We start from the raw sequence: 18,497 nt of genomic DNA on the forward strand, positions 1-18,497 counted from the left end.
CGAGTGGACACACCCAAAAAGTAATATCAGCCGTTGGATTTGGGGTTATAGACGGCTATGATTTGTGTCCCCACCTTCGCTTTTCCCATAAAACACTTCCACCAGACCCCGGAAATTTCACATCATTCGCTCATTTTCCTTATTTTTCTCTTCTGCTCTACTTTCTCTCTTGCATGGCGCTTGATACCAGCTCCAAACACAAATTTTCTAACCTTCCAAACACATTCCTGGAAAATCCGATCAAACCCCAACTGAGAAACGGGTTTTCCATTGGAGGGTCCTCTTCTAAACTCCTTTCTCAACATAATTCTCACCATTTAATTGGCAACAACCACTTCAACATTGAGGGCTCTTCCATGAATCCCTTTTCTGGGCTCCAGAATCCGCTCTTGAATCGGTATGAATCTCTGCACCACCACAGCTCCGGAGATACCAGTACTTATGGCGCCATGGGGGCTGCGCCGCCTGCTGCGACTGGTGCAACTGGGGTGGTGAAAGAACTTCAGAGTAAAGGGCTTCTGAATTGTTCTCAGGGAATGAGCCAGACATACTGGCCCACGATTTTTGAGGAATCGGGCAACACCAGTTTAGTAGAGGATTTCTGGTGCATCACTCCTGGGAATGGGTATGAAAAGAAGGTTGATCTGAAGAAGAAGAAGAAGAGGAGGGTGCAGAAAAGAAAAGCAAGCAAACTCCGTAAGAAATTGAATGTAGTGAAAGGGCAATGGACTCCCCAAGAAGACTGGTGAATTCTTTTTCTTCTATTTCCTTTTTTAAAAAAAAATAAAAAAAATTCCACCAAATTTTGGGTTGTTTTTCAGTTGATTTATGATGGAAGTTATGTGCAGCTTGTTGATTCAGATGGTGCTGAACTATGGAGAGAAGAAATGGTCTGAAATTGCTAAGCATCTCAATGGTAGGGTAGGGAAGCAATGCAGGGAGAGATGGCACAACCATTTGAGGCCCAATATTAAGGTTTCTTCTTCTTCTTCTTCTTCTTCTCTTCATGAATGCAGATATAAAATGGTACATTTCAGTATATATGCCTTCATTGCCTTGTTCTTCTAAGCTAAATAAATATACTAATGACTTTCTTTATATGGGTCATGGAGTATATATACATATATGGCAATCACTAAATATTTTGCTTGTCTTCGCTACATTTTCTCACTAACTCACCTCATTAATCAATTAATTAAATGCAAATTCCATTTACTTTATTTATTGGTATGCAGAGATACTTATACCACAATAATATTGTTTTGTCACCAGGGTTTTTTCTCAAGTTGTTCAATCTACAAAGAAAGTGATTTTTTTTCTTATCCTTTAATGCTTTTCTCTATGATTTTAAGGATATACAGGAAGCAAAGATTAGGGTTTCTTAGGTTCTCTCGCAGACTTGAGAAGGGTTTAAGCACAGGTTTAAAGTAAGTCTCATCTCTCAAGAGGCTTCATGCCCAATCTCGGGATTCACGAAGGGGTATATTTGTAATTTCATTATTCTAATAAAAATGCAAAAAGTTTGTTCATCAAATGATTATTGTCTCAGTTCTCAAGCCACGTCACATATGTTATCTTTATCAAGCAAAAGAATTGGCCTATTCTTGAGTTTAGATAAACAAACAGGTAGTATGGTAAGTGGTTGATTTAGGGTTTCAGGCAAACTTGAAGTTTTAGGCTAAAATTAAACAAAGGCCAATAAGCTTGATCTCCCATCTTGGAAATCATAAAAGGGTATATTCGTAAATTTTATTATTTTAATTAAAAAGGGAGGAAAAAAAAATTCGAGCAAGCAACAGAATTGAATTGTTGCGAATCGAGTTAGGATAAGCACGGGCCTAGGGCAAGAGGTTGATTCAAGCTTTCGCGCAAATTTAGAAGTCTTAGGGTTAAGATTAGGCAAAAACCAGGTTAGAATAAGCTTGCTCTTTCATCTCAGGATTCATGAAAGGGTATATTTGTAAAACTATTATTTTAATAAAAAAGAGGGAAAAAAAATATTATTATCTTGAAACCTCGTATGATAGTCATATATGTTACCGATCTTTGCTTGATAATCAAGTTAAATTAGGCTTGATCTTCGATGGGAATTTCACTCGAGTTAATTTTTGGACGACTATAAAATTTTAAACTAATAGAGATTATACGTATTTAACCAAATTCGGAATGTGAATAAATTTAACCCTTAAAATACCTTATCTTAAAATCTAGGTAATAGTGAAGTAATGTTAGCATCATCGAGGGATTAAGCTCAAAAGCAGCTAGTTCGACAAAACTTTAGAGGGTGTTTGTTTTTCTAGTTTTTTGCTCAAAATAATTTGTTTTTAGAATTTAGGTTGTTTGTTTTTATTTTTATTTTTTTATGACTTATTATAAACTTTTTATTGAATAAAAAAATTAAAATATTAAGCTTTTTTTAAATAGAAAAAAAATAATATATTGATTTTTCTTTACTTTTTAATACTTAATAGAAATAAAATATTATAAAAATAAACAATCTAATATTAAACACTATTAAATATTAAAGTTCTATTTAGAATTAAATAAAAAACCAAACACCAACTTAGTATATTGAGTCTAAATTGGTGATCGAAAAGAGGGAGGAATTCAAAAGAAATGTATGCCATCACCCGGTCACAAGTAAAATGATTAAAAAAATGGGGGAGGCAAAACCTTTACTCCCATGATAAGCCATGGACAGGCCTAGACTTCTCCATAGTTGGGTACACTCACGTGCTCGGTGCTCCTCTGAGAATTATGCTTAATAATACTCACCTGTAAGTCTGCAGCTGCATACATGCACGTAGACGTAGGACTACATTTCTGCATGGGCTAGTACAATAGTATGTTTTTGGATAATGCCTGGTTGCTTACATCCATGCAGTTGCCTGTGATAATACATTTGATTATCGACCACCGTAAGTGTTATGAATATTGAGCTTGATTCTTCATATCTCATTGTCTGCATCCTTACTAGCTATAGTCTACAGATGTGAATACCAGACACAATCATTTCTTTTGGTTTATTGCAGAAGGATCCGTGGACCGAGGAAGAGGACAGGATTCTCATACAAGCTCATATAGAAATAGGTAACAGGTGGGCAGAGATTTCAAAGAGGCTGCCGGGAAGAACTGAGAATACCATCAAGAACCATTGGAATGCTACCAAAAGAAGGCATTTGTCGGCTCGGAGTTGCAATGGTCCGAAGAGCAGCCTCTTGCAGAACTATGTGAAGCAAGTCTTTTCATTGCCTGGCGCTACTGATCATTACGAGCCAAATGCTCGCTCGGAACCCAACATATCAGTGCCTAATGCCATGAACAATCAGCAAGTGCGGCAGCAAGGGAGCTCATCACAGTACTGGGCAGAGGAGCAGCTCGTCCCTACCTGCTACAACGGAGCCATTGATGCCTCTTTTGATGCAAAAACATTCTGGGAAAACTGCGGTTTGGTGAATTGCAACTCTTCTGAGAGCTATAGTACTATTGGGTCTTTGCTTGAAGAGACGCCTACTGGTAACTCTATGATTGCTGAGGGCGCTATAATGGGGCTTGAGATGCCTGTCGATATGGATACTCTGATGCAGTTTGGGATGAATAAGGAGGTCAGCTTGCTGGAAACAATTGCCAACTTAAACCTGTAAACTCTTCTGAAACATTTCTAATGGGTTGGGGGCTTCCAAGCATTTTGGCGAAATGGAGGAGATGGGTGTTGGCATGGATTATAGTAGTTGTTGTTATGCTTTTATGCGTGTCTGTGTTATGCGTTTCGAGTCTGTTCTGAGAGTTGGTCGGTTGTTTTTGAGAGTCGGGAGTCTGTTAATATTCTGTTTGTAGGTTGTATCCAAACTTTCAGATCGATACATACATGTATACCAAACATGAGTATGGATAGTCTGGACCGTTAGCAATAAAAGATGGGAGTTCAACTGTGATATTCTTTTCTTTCTTTGGGTAATCTTCTTAATTTCAAAGCAAACAAACAATGTAGAAGTCTTCGAGCTTTGCTGTGATCTAGATAAGCTTGTCATGATTGATAGGGATGATTTATCCTTGTGTGGCTACAAACCAAGTTGTAAGAAAACTGTTCATAATTTTGTCGGCAGAACCGGCTATCATGTCAGGAATCAAGATTATCTAATAATAGCAATTGTCGTTTATCTTTTCTGTTGGGACCCATAACTACAAGACCCACAAGAAACCAATGATAGTTGAGTAGTCTCACAGCTTCCACTCAGAATCGTGATGGGTAATGAATAGTAGTTTGGGGACAGATCTTCTATGTTAAGGTTGAAATTAATTGGGAATCAAACACAATAAAGAAGATAGGATGGATAGAGATGAAGTAGAGGTCCTTAAACTGCCTTAAAGAAGCAGGACATTTGGTTTGACTGTGCAAAGAAGGTGATTATGGGCGAACCTGGCTTCCTCTCTTTCTGTCAAAGGAGGCTCTCTGATGAAGAGAACTGATGAAAACCTTCAAGAGATCTGGGCTCTACTCAAGCTAATTTTTACATTTGCAATCAAATTAATTGGAAATTTCTTTTTTGGAGTGTAAATTTACAAACATATTTTCTCCACAGCATCAATTAATCATGCAGCCTTCGGCTTTGGCTTCATCCGCTTTGCTCTTGAATACAAGAAGACCCCAACAAGAGCCACTCCAGTTCCTGAAGTTGAGGCCATTTACACAGATAAAAATGCAGACTAACCAGAGACTTGCATTCAAATATTATTCCTTCACAAATTAGTTTGTTGTAAGGAGTACTTACCAAGGGAGTTAATGGGTGAAGCAGGTGTTTGGAAGAAGATGACTGAAGAGATGATCACCACTACTCGCTTCACACAATTTCCAACTGCATGTGTCACAGGAGATACCATCTGTAGTATCGTATAAGAAACCTGCGAAATTCGAGTAAATGGAATTAGCACCAAGTAGAAGAAGACAGAACTGATAATAAAATTCTACCATCAGTTGCTTTACAAAGTTGAAACTACTGTTTTCATTTATTGTTTTTTTATGTGCTTCAACACACAGGTGAAAAGATGTGCTCATATTGATATCATTGGCTAGATAGCAAAAACACGAGAAAGAAATTTAAATGATTAGCAAGTCCGCAGTTTTATTATATAGCAGGTTTAATTGAGACTAGATAAAAGAGTTCAATTGTTTTTGTTTGGATATATGGAACATACAAAACTAAGAGGTGCTCAGGAGTATCATTAGATTAATTATTGGAGTATATTCCTACAGAATAGTAAGAATTATCAGTTCAGACAGAAAGGCTGTAGTTGGTGATGAATTCATCACTGAAAATATTTTCAATATTTTTAACTTTAAAATGAGGAGTGGAAGAATCAATATAAGGTTTAGCTTACATTGCAATTACAGAAAGAGAAATGGTGGAACTTCTGAAATTATAAAGATGATTAGGAAGACATCAAAACCGAGCTGAGGGCCTCTTCAGTATGACAAACTGGATTCATGAATTAGAGCCCATGAAGTAATAGTGTTTTTTATTTTGTTTGTGATCAAATTGTAGCAACATGGACTATGAACAATATAAAAGAGAACTGAACTGACAGGGAAGTGGAGCCTAGAGCTAAAGAAGAAAATTAAGCATGATTGATGATAGCGGTGAATTTAGGAAACAGAAGCACAAATGGGGATACAACATAAGCCTTACCTGCTGATAAGAATGGAAGCAGATGCCAGCCAAAAGAGATCTCACACATAGCTCTCTAACGTTCAAACCTTGACTTGCCTGAAGTAAAAAGAACACAAAACCTGTTCATCCAAGGCATCTAACAAATAATGGACTACAATATCTTTCACAGAAAAAAAAATGGAATATAAGAATAATATGTCAAAATAGTACATATTTTTTAAATGTATACTTTTTTCAGACATATTACTCACAGCAAATTGCAGGTATGAAGGAGTAAACTTGATGCCTTCAATGAAAATAGCCACAGGGGTACACAGGAGGAAAGAAATGATTGTTATTACTGAGAAGAGGTTGATGGTATCCAAAGCTCCCTGTTCAATAACATACTGCCCATTATTTGCCAGACTAACCAGAGGATATTATTAACATTTAAAAATAAATAATAAAAATCCATTGTGATAATTTAACAATAGATCCACAAAATTACTAGGCAACAGCAAACAAAAGAAACCATCATTTTTCCACTTGTATTAGAGCAGCAATATTTTTTATGGAGCTGTTGTGATTCAAATACATGAAAAATAAGGAGTTGAATTCACTTCACCTCTTTGTTGACCATGAATTTTTTGCTGAACACATTACGTGATTGATTTGTCAAATTGGAAGCCATTGCACTCCAGAAACCAGTCCTGTTTCAAAATGGAGTGATAAGGTCACTTATGAGCATCAGGGCTAACTGCAACTTATTTTAGTACTAATTATTTCAGTATGAAAGAATATGTACAGAGAATCATTGTAGCACTAGAAACACATATTGCACATGTGCTCAATTTCCCTGTTGAAAAACTTTAGATTGGTCTCATACCAGTTAAAAGAGGATTCTGTGAATGAGGCCAGTGCCACTCCACCTACAATTGGAACAAGGGAAGAAACAATCGGGAGAGTGGGTTTCTGTGGACAATATAGTAAAATAGAAAGTTAAACAACTTCAGGTACATGAATTAGCCAACAATGGTATAAAAAATTGATGGATTATTTTCCCAAAGCACATATGCTAGTTCACAAAAGGCTCTCCCTGGAGAGCACATGACTCATTAAGAAAAGGAAAAATGGTACCCACTGAATGTCCCCTTGTCAGGAGCTTAATTTGAATTACTGCACCATTTTTTAATTTCTCTATAGTTACATAATTGGATTTCAAGAACTAAGTAGAAAAGAAATATAACAGTTTATTACGTGCCAATAGATGATAGTTTAATAATTTCTAAGCTCAATTCTACAAGACAACATGATATTTCCTCTTATTATAATCCAGGTCAAGAATAATAGGATAAGAATAGCCAGTTGGATTCCCGAGTTGTGAGACTCAGTAGCTGAAAGATTCTAATTCTGCCGGGCCTTGCACCCTGAATCTGTTAGGATTCACTAAAATCTTTTGGTGGCTGGTAGACCCCCAGTAGACCATAGCACTTCCCATGGAAAATACATGCAGATTGAAGAACAACATTGAATTTTTCCTTTCATTCTTTCCTTCTTTACTTTGCCCCAGCCCCCTCCCTCTCTATTGATCTCAAGAATAAAATATTGTTTTAAAATTAGTTTTCATTCTTGGTATTTCTTTTGATTTGCAGAAAGGGGACGAGAAAGTGTAGGAGTTTCCAAAGCAAAAGTAGAAAAGATTATACTCATAATTAAGAGCAATCATTCACCATCGATCTCATTCATTCATGGCAGGTATGATCTAAAATTCTAAATGGTAGTCACATCTAATGTATATAAATTTCCATCAAATTCCACTAGATTAAGCCCCCAAATGATACAATGCAAAAACAATAATAGTGGAAGAGCATAAATTCTTACCTCCCCAAGAAAGAGGGTAGCAAGAACAACTGTAAAAAAGGGCTCCATAGCTTTGATTGTGTGAGTGAATGAAACAGCAACTTTTCTGAGGCTTAAGTTGGTCAAAAGGTTACCCATGGTGTGTGTCACAGCCAGGATTAGGATTCCTGAAAACTGAAATTGGATATATCACCACAATGCAACAGTCATATCACGCAACTATATATGAGTATAAGAAATTATATGACATGACCATTTCCTCTAAGTATAGACCTACCTGTGATTTACTGATTTTTGGTCTTTTGTATAGGTTGAATGCCCACATCAAAATAACCAGCACAGTCCCACATCCAAACTGAAATGCCGTAACTGTTGCTGGGAATGGATAGACCTTCAGGATCTGTAACAAAAAAGCAGCACTGATGCTCCCTAATTTCTCTCTGAGGAAATGCCACATCTATGAAAAATCATCTTCATAAATTTGCCTAACTCGGATTCTCCACGAAGATTTGACAATTTTAATTTATGTTAAGATACCACTGCCATCTATCAAATTCAACTTCCCTCGATAAAGCCTTGAATCCAACTATCTGGGTTTGGCCAGGAGTAATTTCTTTTCCTACCTATGGTGACATTCTATGAAATTGAAAATTATTGCAGGTGAAGACCGATGCCCTCTGTTTGGTTTCCAAGAAAACCCGGGGGGAAAACTAACTAATACACAAAATAAGTTGTAAAGTTTTTAGCCGTCTAAGTTTCCGAAGGAAAAAAAGCTCACCTTAACTAGATCAAATAGTAATATTAACCTCAGTTAAGTGGAAGCTTCTACTTCCTTGGTTCCCAAATAAGAAATTCCTCCAAAAAAAAAAAAAAGAAAATTTAAAAAATTTAAATCTCCTTGCTTTCCTTTCAATTTCTCAGCAACCAAACTGACAATTAACGACTCCTGTACAATTTTCCAAAACCAGCAAAGACAGAGATGATGAACCTGCTTGTTGAAGATGTTGAAGTAAATGTTCAACAGATACCAGATCACGAACATAGACCCAAGCTGCAAAATACCACCCAAATTGCTCGATTTCTCGGTCTCTTCAGCATTCTCGGGAACCGAAGAGGCTCTGAACTTGAAGCCACTGAATCTGGGGTTTGGATATGGGAACAGAACAGAGGAGAGAGAAGAGAAGAGAGATGAACTTCTGTGACATGAGAGACCATTGGTAGAAGTTAAGAGGTGGAGTTGAACTGGAACGACTCCAGGGCTAGGGTTAGGGTTTCGATTGAGAAGATTTTTTGGTTTCAGAAACGGAGCTGAAGGAGAGAGAGCCAATGCAGTGATATGCATTCTTCGAGCCTGTAGAGAGAGAAAAATTTCAGGCACGGAGAGAGAGCGCTTTAACGTTGCATGGAGACAATACGCCACCACATCACTGAGACAATCAGCACATGTCCAAAAATTAATTCCATTCCAAAAAATAATTTTAATTACTTAATAGTAACATATTTTAGTAATTATCGAATACAAGCATTCAAATTCTTTTAGGGTTAATTTGATTGAGACCCTTCATGTTTAAGGTAAATACAACGAGCTATCATAGGTTTTAAATTTCATCAATTAATACCCTTATAAATATATTTCATATATAAATTTTATTTTTTAAATAATAAATTTTAATTATTAGAGAATTATTAAATTCTCATATATAAAATATTTTTATTTAAAATAAATAAATTTATAAGGGTATTAATTGATTAAATTTAAAACTTGTGATAGTTTAATGTATTTACACTAAACCTCAGTTTTTTTTTTTTTTTTTTTATAATTTTATAATTTATTCATTTTCTCTTATTTAAGACATTAAAAAATATATTTCATAATCTTAATCGAGAATTTATTATTAAAACAAATTAGTTTTGAAATTTTGTTTTTTGAATTTTTTTCAAATGTTTTTAATAAATATTCATAGAAATAACTGAGATTATTGTAAATAATTTTGAAAGATGAAACTAGTTTTTATATTTGAACTTTCAAAAAAAAAAACAACTAATTTTTATAATTGTTTTAAAAAGGATGAGAAAACTTATTTAGAGCATATTTTGGAAATATTTTTAAAAATGGTTTTTTTTTGTTTTTAAAAATGGAAAAATATTTTTTAAATTCTAAAACACTTTGTTAGTTTTTGGCAAAAAAAAAAACTATTTTTTGAGAACTTGTTATAGAAAACAAAGTATTTTATGATAATATACTTTAATTATTTTAAGTTATTTTCATTAATTAAAAAATAATAGTATAAATATGAAGAAAGTATAAAAGATACTTTAATATATATATATATATATATATATATATATATATATATATATATATATATATATATAAGCTGGTTTGAAAATTGTTTTTTATGACAGTTTTTTGTTTTTCAGAATAAAAAAAATATAAGAAATATATTTGACAATCAAAAATGATTTTTTGTTTATGTTCTTAAAAATAAAAAGTGTTTTTAGAGTTCATGTTTTAGTTGTTGCTTTCTATTATTTTCATTTGTTTTCTTAAAAATATTTTAAGAAATAATTATACAAATATATATAGAATAATTAAAAATAAAATATTAGATATAAAAATTATTTTTAAAATATATTATTTAATATTTTAGGTTTTCAAATAAACTTTTGTTTTACAAAAATTAGAAAACTATTTTTCAAGATTGTTTTCAAAACGGTAACAAAATAGTTCCATAATTTTTATTTTTTTAAAAAAAATAAGAGAAAACTGTTATTAAAAACGTTATCTAATAGGCAAAATATCAGAAAATGGCTAGGACTGGAAGTAGCATTGTAGGAGATAAATAGTCAAATCCATTAAAATATTTTTTCTATCCTTTTCTGATCCATGTGATGGTTGAAAATGAAGGTGATATTGTAGAATGAGAGCAACAATGATCATTATCAGATGTGACTACCAACTTGTGGAATGGTAATGGGTGGTGTGGAGGTCTTTTCGGAAATGAATGGATAGAGTGAATTATAACCCTCTTGTGTACTGAATTGGTTGAAAAGTATGAGGCATGTAGCCCTCCAAACTGACAATGATATGAATCACTCCCATTAAAACATCACATTTTGGAATAGGACCACTCGCCCAGATCCATTTGCCCATTTTTCTCATTTTTGTTTATGACCTGTAGTTTGGCATTCTCTACTTAAGATTTTCATGGTAGATTCATGCCTTGGTCCAGAGCAGTAAGCCCCCAAAAAAAAGGGATAAAGAACTAAAGAGACTGTCAGCCACAACTGGAGCTATGGAAACATCCCTTGGAAAAATAGAAGAGATTCATTATCATTGAAATTAGCAGCAGAATGTCAAATATAAGCATTTTGGGTGATGGTGACCACCATTATCTGAAAGCTATTTTCTGAAATGAAACGATGCCACCAAAAAAATAAAATAAAATTCATGGGGGCTAAGAAATAAGAATCAACCAAAATTTTCTATCAAGGCCTCCTTTCAAATGAACATTGGGTGTTCAGGGGGGGGTTCCTAATGGATTAGGCCTGGTCTGGACAGGGTAAAAGGGTACAATAGTCCAGTCATAAATGGAGGAGGGGGAGAGGAGAGGTGCCACCTCTTCATGAGAGACACTTTAGCCTTGCAAATGTCAAAAACCCTGTGTGTCCTCTGGCGTCAGCTGCTGGCCTAGCCATGACTGTGGTGGATGTGGGGATCTCACCCTCATTGCTTGCTTCACCTGAGCGCTGCCTCCTCTTTCCTGGGCGAGGACCAAGAAAACCGCCTTCATTACCCTGGCTGCAATCCATTTTTCCTTCTCGAACTTCATATGTGCGAAGAAGCACTTCAAATGTCCTTATGTCTACAGAGAGAATATGACAATATTCATCAGTGAATCTTCAATGTGGATCAGCAATCAACAAATTGAAAATTTGCGATAAAACAAAAATCAATGAAATATTGGTCTCTCAGCCCAAAAACCTCACCACTAGATCTAAAAACCCAGAAGAAAGCTCACCTGTAAAATTTGATGTAAGAGTTTCTGACGAGCGTTGTACTTGCTCAATGCAGGGTGAAAAAGAGCACAATACCCCATCTTCTTTCAACATTTTTCCAGCAGAAGGAATGGCCAACCAAGGTTGTGGTAGGTCTAGGAAGACGGAATCCGCCAGCCCAGAAAATTCATCAGGAAATCCCTCACCCTGAATGTCCCTCACTCCCACAGTGACGAAGCTACTCAATCCTGTTTTCTCAAAATCCTCCCTGTTGAACAAAAAAGATCAAGCCAACATTTTTGAGATATATATTGAATTCAAGCACAAATACTTTCTTTTAATATGCTTCAGTATATGTTGTTACAACTGATGAAAGGAGTACAATAGCATAGTACATTTGCATTTTGGGGGATCAAGTCTGCTCAAACAAATAACTTGTATACAATGCCATACTAAATGAGCTATAGATTAAACCCAATTGGTAATTTGACATAAATAAATTTCTGATATCTAAATTTCAAGTTTTCAGAAGTTATCATAGACGATATTTCAAATAACCAGTTGAGAATTACAATCAGAGTTTCTTGGGTTTCTTAGGAAGGGACTCACTCCCTCAACATGAAGAGACAATCTGAATCTAAAATCAGGTCAAACAGACTAAGTCAGTTCATCAAATATTCAACAGGCTCTTAAACTTCCGTTCAACTGTTACAAAGTAGTCCCTGAAACTCTGTAGTGTTTCTGGAAAGTGAACATAAAACTAATGCACAAACAAGAAAATGACACCATAAACAATGAAAAGCTGGTGAATATAAATATCATAATTACCAATAATATTACAAAGAAATCTATCAAGTAGGGATCTAAATTTCTCACCTAGCTGAAGCAGCCCTTTGTTCATGAAAATCAAATGTATAGACATGCCCATTAGGAGCTACAGCCCTTGCAAGTGAAGTAGTCAAAGATCCACTTCCAGTGCCCGACTCAAGAACCAAACAACCAGGAATTATTTCCAAGTACATAATCACAAGGCTAATGTCCGCAATATAGAGAATCTGGGTCCTGTGGCTTAAAACAAGAGTCCATAACTCAGGAGTTGGAGCTAACAAGTAAACAAATCCACCCTTGTTGCTCAACACCTTGGACCCAAAGGGCTTCCCAATCCAGTCCGAATGTTTGAATACACCAAAGCGGTTCTGTAGTGTAGAACCCTCACACACTTTAACAGCCTTCATATTGTCATGCCTCTCATACACTATAACCAAATCTCCATCACTAATGCAACGCTTGAAAGAGATCCTTTTTTCAGCATCAATAGGCAACATCCTTAAAAGCTTGTATTTGTTGAATACTCAGCCAATATGAGCAATTCTCTGCCAAATGCAAAATTTGTAACACATGTAAGTGGGGTAGCTTCTAGAAAATATTACAATCTAAGTAGCCCACATCTGAACCTTAACAAGCCCTGCAATATCTCATTTTATTTTAATTTTTATTTGGAGAATTTCACGGAATATTCATGGAAAAGACATGCATCACAGTGCCATATTCAATTTTAATCTGTGACTAACAACTAACAATGAATGAAACCTTATCCAAGAAAAGAAAAAGGAAATTCTAGCAACTTAAATCTTATATTTATAAAATATATATTTTTAAGTGGACAACTAAGAAACCATTAGAGTGCATGATATTCATTGTAGACACAAATCCTACAAGCTTAAACTTTTAGGAAAATTAATTGTCTAACATGGTATCAGAGCCTTGTTTGGCGGGAGGTCATGTATTCAAACTTTTATTTTCCCACTTATTAAGCCCACGTGTAACTAAACCTAAATTAAGTTGTTTATGGTTTGTTTATCTACTATGTATTTCTGCATGTGTGGGTATGGGGTTGTACATGAGGGAGGATGTTGGACTATATAATATACATTGTAGGTCAAATCCTACAAATTTAAGTTTTAAGGAAAATTGGTTATCTAACATGGTATCAAAGCCTTGTTTGGTGAGAGGTCATATGTTTGAACCTCACCACATATTTATTTCCCTGCTTAATTAAGCTCACATATTTTATTTTTATTTTTTGATAAGAATTAATTAAGTTCACATATAAGTGAGCCTAAAGGAGGTTGTTTGTGGTTTATTCATCTTCTATATGTCTCTCCATGTGCGGGTATGGGGATGCACATGAAGGAGGGTGTTGGAATGCATAATATATATAATAGGCTCAAATGCTATAAGCTTAAGCTTTTAGGAAAATTGGTTGTCTAACATTTTTCTTTTTCTTTTTCTTTTTTTCAAACCTCAAACTACCTACTTAGTAACAATCAATAGTTTCATGGAGGGAGGAAGATAAATCCTCTTACAAACTTAATGAGAAAACTACGTGGGGACAAAAGATGGAACCGCCACTTAATCAAATATTTTAAATCATGACCATGCATGATTTAATTTAATTGGGAATCTTAAAAGTAAACCAAAATTACAACAAAGTGAAGTTTAGTGATAGTAATGATTCCAAGAAGAGGATCAAATTGGAAGATGAGTGATGAGGTTGCAAACTAATTGCTTGAATAGTCAAAGTTGTTGAACTCCCCATATTGACACCACTCCATTGGGGGTTTTGCTGCATTGGTGGTCAATTTTGCTGTATTAGTTGTGGGATTTGTTGTATGGATGGGTTTGTATGAAGTGATTGGATAGGAAAGGAAAGTAATATGAGAAAATGAGATGAGTGACCAAAATGTAAAGGAATTGTAAAAAAATATGAAAATGGATAATAAAATTGAAACAGTGAGTTCCCAATAAAATTGAAAAATTTGCAAAAAAATAATAATAGTAAGATCCCAAAAGAAGTCGATTAATGTGACGTTCATAGTTATGTTGGGAACATGGCCACAAGGGTTAAGAGGAACTTAGCCTTGAGGGTTAAAACGAACTTGGCCTCTAATAGGACCAATTGGAATGCAGCTAAGAGGGTTCACAAGAACTTGGACTTAAGGATTAAAGTGAAATTGGCCTCGAGCAAAACCTTGGTTTGGCACAAGACAAATAGGAGGAACTGGGTCTGGAATAAGCCCAATTGGAACTTGATTCGGTGTAGGAACTTGAGCACAAAAATGAGGAAAAGGGGCAAAAGGGTCCATATGAACTTGACCTCTAGCTCTTACTGCATTCAAATCAATGTGAACTTGACCTCTATCCCTAAGCGAGCCATTTTGAGCTTGACCTTGGCTGAACTTCTCTATCTCTCCTTGTTTATTTCTTTCTAGTGAATTTTACATTTATTTCTACAATGAATTGTGCAATGCAAATGTTTTGTTTTTGTTGGATAATCAATTTTCCTATAAGCTTAAGCTTTTAGGAAAATTGGTTGTCTACCATGATATGGTAGCATTGTCTGGTGTTAATGAAAAAAAAAACTCAAATGGGTCATAAAATCAAAATTTGAGAAGGAGCACTCAAGCTCTTCTTGAGACCCCCTCAAGCACTCATGACATATTTCGCCTTTTTCTGTTAATTTGTTGTTCTGATTTCTTTTCATATTACTAGCCCGACTTGCTAGGTATTCAAGAATATAAATGCACCTTATATTATTGATTTTGATATATACACATCCTAGAGACATATTGTCATTATTCTCTGCATATTCCCAACACTCTCAAAGCCCCAAATTTGATCTAATTGTTCATGATGGTTAAACGCATCCCCTCAAATCATTGAGGAGTTCACTAAAGAGCATGTGGGTGTTGTGTGGCAGCCGTGAAGACAAATTATAAGTGTTGGCCAATGTAAAACCGTTGGTAGAAGGTAGGCAATGGCAAATCTACATATGGCTGAGATGGGGCATATACCAAATGTGCCGACCAATGTAAAACCCTTGGGAAAAGGTAACCATGAAAAATTAAAAAGAAACTTGTCAAAATTGGGAATTGAGCTTGGGCCTAAGCCATGGAAAGATAACACAACTTACCACCAAGATCAATGGAACAATCATTCTGGATTTTGCCCCCATGAAAAATGTTTCTAGCCCCGCCATTGAAGGTAGCCTCTAGTTTAGGTAAAACTCTGTACTCATTCTTTCATAATTAGAGAATTTACTCTACAGTCAATCAACCCATCGTGTTCACATTTGCAACGTTTCTGGGAGACTCTATAAATGGTTTTACCACATACATGAAGTGTTAATTGTGGGATTGATTTTTTCCTTAATATATGATATCTCGTATTGATCAAATAATATTTAAATTGTTACAAAAATTGAATTTTTGACCTTAAAAACAACCCCCCTCCTAGGTGGTTTCAAGAATCAAGATTCAAACTTTCAAGGCTAAATGGGGTAAGATTGCAAGATCGAAAAGTATAAAAAAATACCAGATTTCACTCTTTGCCCCCTTTTCCATCTATAACAATTGAACATAGAAAATACATCCTAGGCTCCAACCCCATACTAAGCAATAAACGAAATCACAACCTTCAGGAATTTGCCAAACGACTCGATCAATAAGAGCTCTTGGGAGTCATCAGAATGTATCCCCAGTGCACCTAATCTTCCACAATCGTTTCCTAGAAGGATTCTTCATCTGCCCTGAATACCATCCTCCTTTACATGCACAAAATACCTCTCTGAATGCAATTCTGGCATAATTTCACCATATGGACACCAGCCGTTTAATGCAAAGTTCAATCCACCTTCTTGTACATGACTTCCAAATTATTGTGTTTACAACCTAAATCCCAACTACACTGACATAAATACAACTTAAAAACGATTTTTAAAAGCAAGTTTTAGAAAATATGGTACAAGCGGTCCATATTATTAAATATTAATGAAAATAATTCTTATTTTCTGTTTAAAAATGGTTCTCCATTTCAAAATTTAAAACAGTTTTATGATAAATGGCCAAACATGGTCTTATTTTTCCTTTAGCTTCAGTGCTTTCACCCCCTTGGTGTTTTCGAGACAACGGCGCTCAAGGAAGAGGGAGAACTATTGGAGGCTCCTAACAGCTGAGTTTGGTATGTGGATTGAAGCGCTTGTCTAGCCCTATTTTTATTTTTTATTTTTTGAATTCTCTTTCCGCCCAAATAACAACATCCATGGATTTATTATGGATTCTTTGTTTTCCTCTGTTCTTCCGTCTCGCATGCTACTTTGAATCAAGCTTTATTCCCTTTCATTCCTTTTTCTCCATCTGTCTTTTCATCTACTTTGAATATAGGAGGTTGTGTTCATGGCAATGTTGCTAAGGGTTAGGTTTGTTGCTTTTGTATTTGGGTTTTGTAAACTGGTTTGATTAATACACGATTACTTACAATAGAAATAGTATGAAATAGCGTATGGTACTTAGCACTTAGCAGTATGTATCATTAGAATGAAATTAAACTAGGCAATATGGCAAGTTGGCTACTTGCCTTGAAACTACCCACATTGAGAACCATATAGTGCTGGACAGACCTTAGGTGGGTTTTGTTGAGTTGTATTTATGTCGGTGTAGTTGGGATTTAGGTTGTAAACACAATAATTTGGAAGTCATGTACAAGAAGGTGGATTGAACTTTGCATTAGACGGCTGGTGTCCATATGGTGAAATTATGCCAGAATTGCATTCAGAGATGTATTTTGTGCATGTAAAGGAGGATGGTATTCAGGGGAGATGAGGAGTTTTAGGGCATTATAGATCCAGAAAAGCCCTAGAACATAGAGAAGGTTTCACAACAAGAGACCGACCACTCAATTAAAAAGAATAGAACCAAAATTCCATGATGATTCACATCTGAAAACTTGGTTGGCTTGAAATCCTGAAACAGTCTCCTATGTTCAACTTCTGTCATCAAATCAACCAACCCACTTCCTCAAAACCAGTGACATACACAAAAACAAATTCAAACTTTGAACAACCCAAATTTCTGAGTTTGCTCTACCATAGGAAAGGGGAAAAAAAAAACTCAAATTGATAAACATACTCATCAGAGATACAAATCCAATTAAATAAACACTTCAAATTGCGAAAAATTTTACTCCATAAATCATTCTCGTCTTGCTGTAAAAACCTAGACTCCAAAATTTGAGACACAGCTAGTTGAGAAAAAAGCCAGACAAACAGGAGATTTGAGTGAATGTGAATGCGAATGCGAAGGCAAGAGAAAGAAGGAATGGGTTACCTCGAGAGAGAAAATCTGAGCCTTCAGCCCCACAAATGCGAGTCCCTCTGTCACTCACTCCTCTCAATGTCTAGCAAAAACGTGTCTTTCTCAACCCAAAACACTCACTATATGTGTCCACAAATCTTAGAGAAAAAATGGTGTGATTTCTGACAGCAAATGAAAGCACTGTAAGAAGAAAATAGATGGGACCCAAAGGACGAACCTGACGAGGATGTGGTTGGCTGGAAACACGGTGGGGTTAGGGCAAAATGAAAGCATGAAGTTCTGGGAAAATTGGTACCATTGGGTTCGGATGGTCAGGACTTTGAGAGGAGAAGGGGCTGAAGAAAGAAAAATGTAGATTGGAGTTTGGGATTAAGGGCTTCTGAACTGAAAAGAGAGAAATTTTTGAAAAATATACAGGGTTCTTTGGTTCGGCTGTGCGAGAGAGTGAAGAAAGACGACTGTCGGGTGGGGTGTCTTTTGGGGAAGTTTAGATTTTCGATCGGTGTTGATATGGAGGCTTGGATGCTGCTGACATGGAGAGACGGAAGGGCAATCTCGGGACGAAGCCGGCTCTGAGTGCACGAAACCAATAATACTTCCTATATTATAAAGCTCATTCTCATATTTCACAAAATGGGGCTCCGAAAATCATATATTTCCCAAATAACCCCTCAAAACACAAGTTTCCTTTATTTTTTATTTATTTAATTGAAATATCAATAAAAAATAAAAAATTTATTTATAGTAGAAAGTAAAAATTCTAATATACAGAGAAAGCAACATATCAACGGTTGCATTTAGATTATATTAGTAATATTACGTGTTATAAAGGAAAAGG

At 35.4% G+C, this 18,497-nt stretch overlaps 3 protein-coding genes across 3 annotated transcripts; 1 reads left to right on the plus strand and 2 right to left on the minus strand.

Moving 5' to 3' along the window:
• The first annotated feature begins 356 nt into the window (after positions 1–356).
• LOC117930004 (transcription factor MYB118-like) lies at positions 357–3,644 on the plus strand. The gene is made up of 3 exons (XM_034850454.1): positions 357–745; positions 849–975; positions 3,033–3,644. The coding sequence occupies exons 1-3, from the start codon at positions 357–359 to the stop codon at positions 3,642–3,644; spliced, it is 1,128 nt and encodes a 375-aa protein (XP_034706345.1).
• Positions 3,645–4,196: 552 nt separating this feature from the next.
• Positions 4,197–8,894, minus strand: LOC117929725 (phosphoenolpyruvate/phosphate translocator 2, chloroplastic-like). Its single transcript, XM_034850111.1, has 9 exons — positions 8,497–8,894; positions 7,786–7,908; positions 7,530–7,682; positions 6,535–6,620; positions 6,274–6,358; positions 5,921–6,040; positions 5,688–5,765; positions 4,773–4,902; positions 4,197–4,670 (listed from the first exon to the last, which is right to left on the minus strand). The coding sequence occupies exons 1-9, from the start codon at positions 8,848–8,850 to the stop codon at positions 4,594–4,596; spliced, it is 1,206 nt and encodes a 401-aa protein (XP_034706002.1). The 5' UTR covers positions 8,851–8,894; the 3' UTR covers positions 4,197–4,593.
• Positions 8,895–10,813: 1,919 nt separating this feature from the next.
• Positions 10,814–18,224, minus strand: LOC117931313 (tRNA (adenine(58)-N(1))-methyltransferase catalytic subunit TRMT61A). The gene is made up of 4 exons (XM_034852262.1): positions 17,672–18,224; positions 12,384–12,880; positions 11,531–11,775; positions 10,814–11,374 (listed from the first exon to the last, which is right to left on the minus strand). The coding sequence occupies exons 2-4, from the start codon at positions 12,830–12,832 to the stop codon at positions 11,133–11,135; spliced, it is 936 nt and encodes a 311-aa protein (XP_034708153.1). The 5' UTR covers positions 12,833–12,880; positions 17,672–18,224; the 3' UTR covers positions 10,814–11,132.
• Positions 18,225–18,497: the final 273 nt, after the last annotated feature.

The sequence above is a fragment of the Vitis riparia genome, chromosome 14 (genome assembly GCF_004353265.1).
Source record: "Vitis riparia cultivar Riparia Gloire de Montpellier isolate 1030 chromosome 14, EGFV_Vit.rip_1.0, whole genome shotgun sequence".
NCBI classification, from domain to species: Eukaryota; Viridiplantae; Streptophyta; class Magnoliopsida; order Vitales; family Vitaceae; genus Vitis; species Vitis riparia.

Bases quoted from the DNA above. Each gene is read 5' to 3' on its own strand.
- LOC117930004 (XM_034850454.1), top strand. From the start codon at position 357: ATGAATCCCTTTTCTGGGCTCCAGAATCCGCTCTTGAATCGGTATGAA. The intron at 746-848 runs GTGAATTCTTTT...AGTTATGTGCAG, and splicing joins TGGACTCCCCAAGAAGACTG to CTTGTTGATTCAGATGGTGC. The intron at 976-3,032 runs GTTTCTTCTTCT...GGTTTATTGCAG, and splicing joins ATTTGAGGCCCAATATTAAG to AAGGATCCGTGGACCGAGGA.
- LOC117929725 (XM_034850111.1), bottom strand. From the start codon at position 8,850: ATGCATATCACTGCATTGGCTCTCTCTCCTTCAGCTCCGTTTCTGAAA. The intron at 6,621-7,529 runs GTAAGAATTTAT...TATTGTCCACAG, and splicing joins CTACCCTCTTTCTTGGGGAG to AAACCCACTCTCCCGATTGT. The intron at 4,903-5,687 runs GTAAGGCTTATG...CGAATTTCGCAG, and splicing joins GCTTCCATTCTTATCAGCAG to GTTTCTTATACGATACTACA.
- LOC117931313 (XM_034852262.1), bottom strand. From the start codon at position 12,832: ATGTTGCCTATTGATGCTGAAAAAAGGATCTCTTTCAAGCGTTGCATT. The intron at 11,776-12,383 runs GTGAGAAATTTA...TTTGTTCAACAG, and splicing joins CAAAGGGCTGCTTCAGCTAG to GGAGGATTTTGAGAAAACAG. The intron at 11,375-11,530 runs GTGAGCTTTCTT...TTCTCTCTGTAG, and splicing joins TCTTACATCAAATTTTACAG to ACATAAGGACATTTGAAGTG.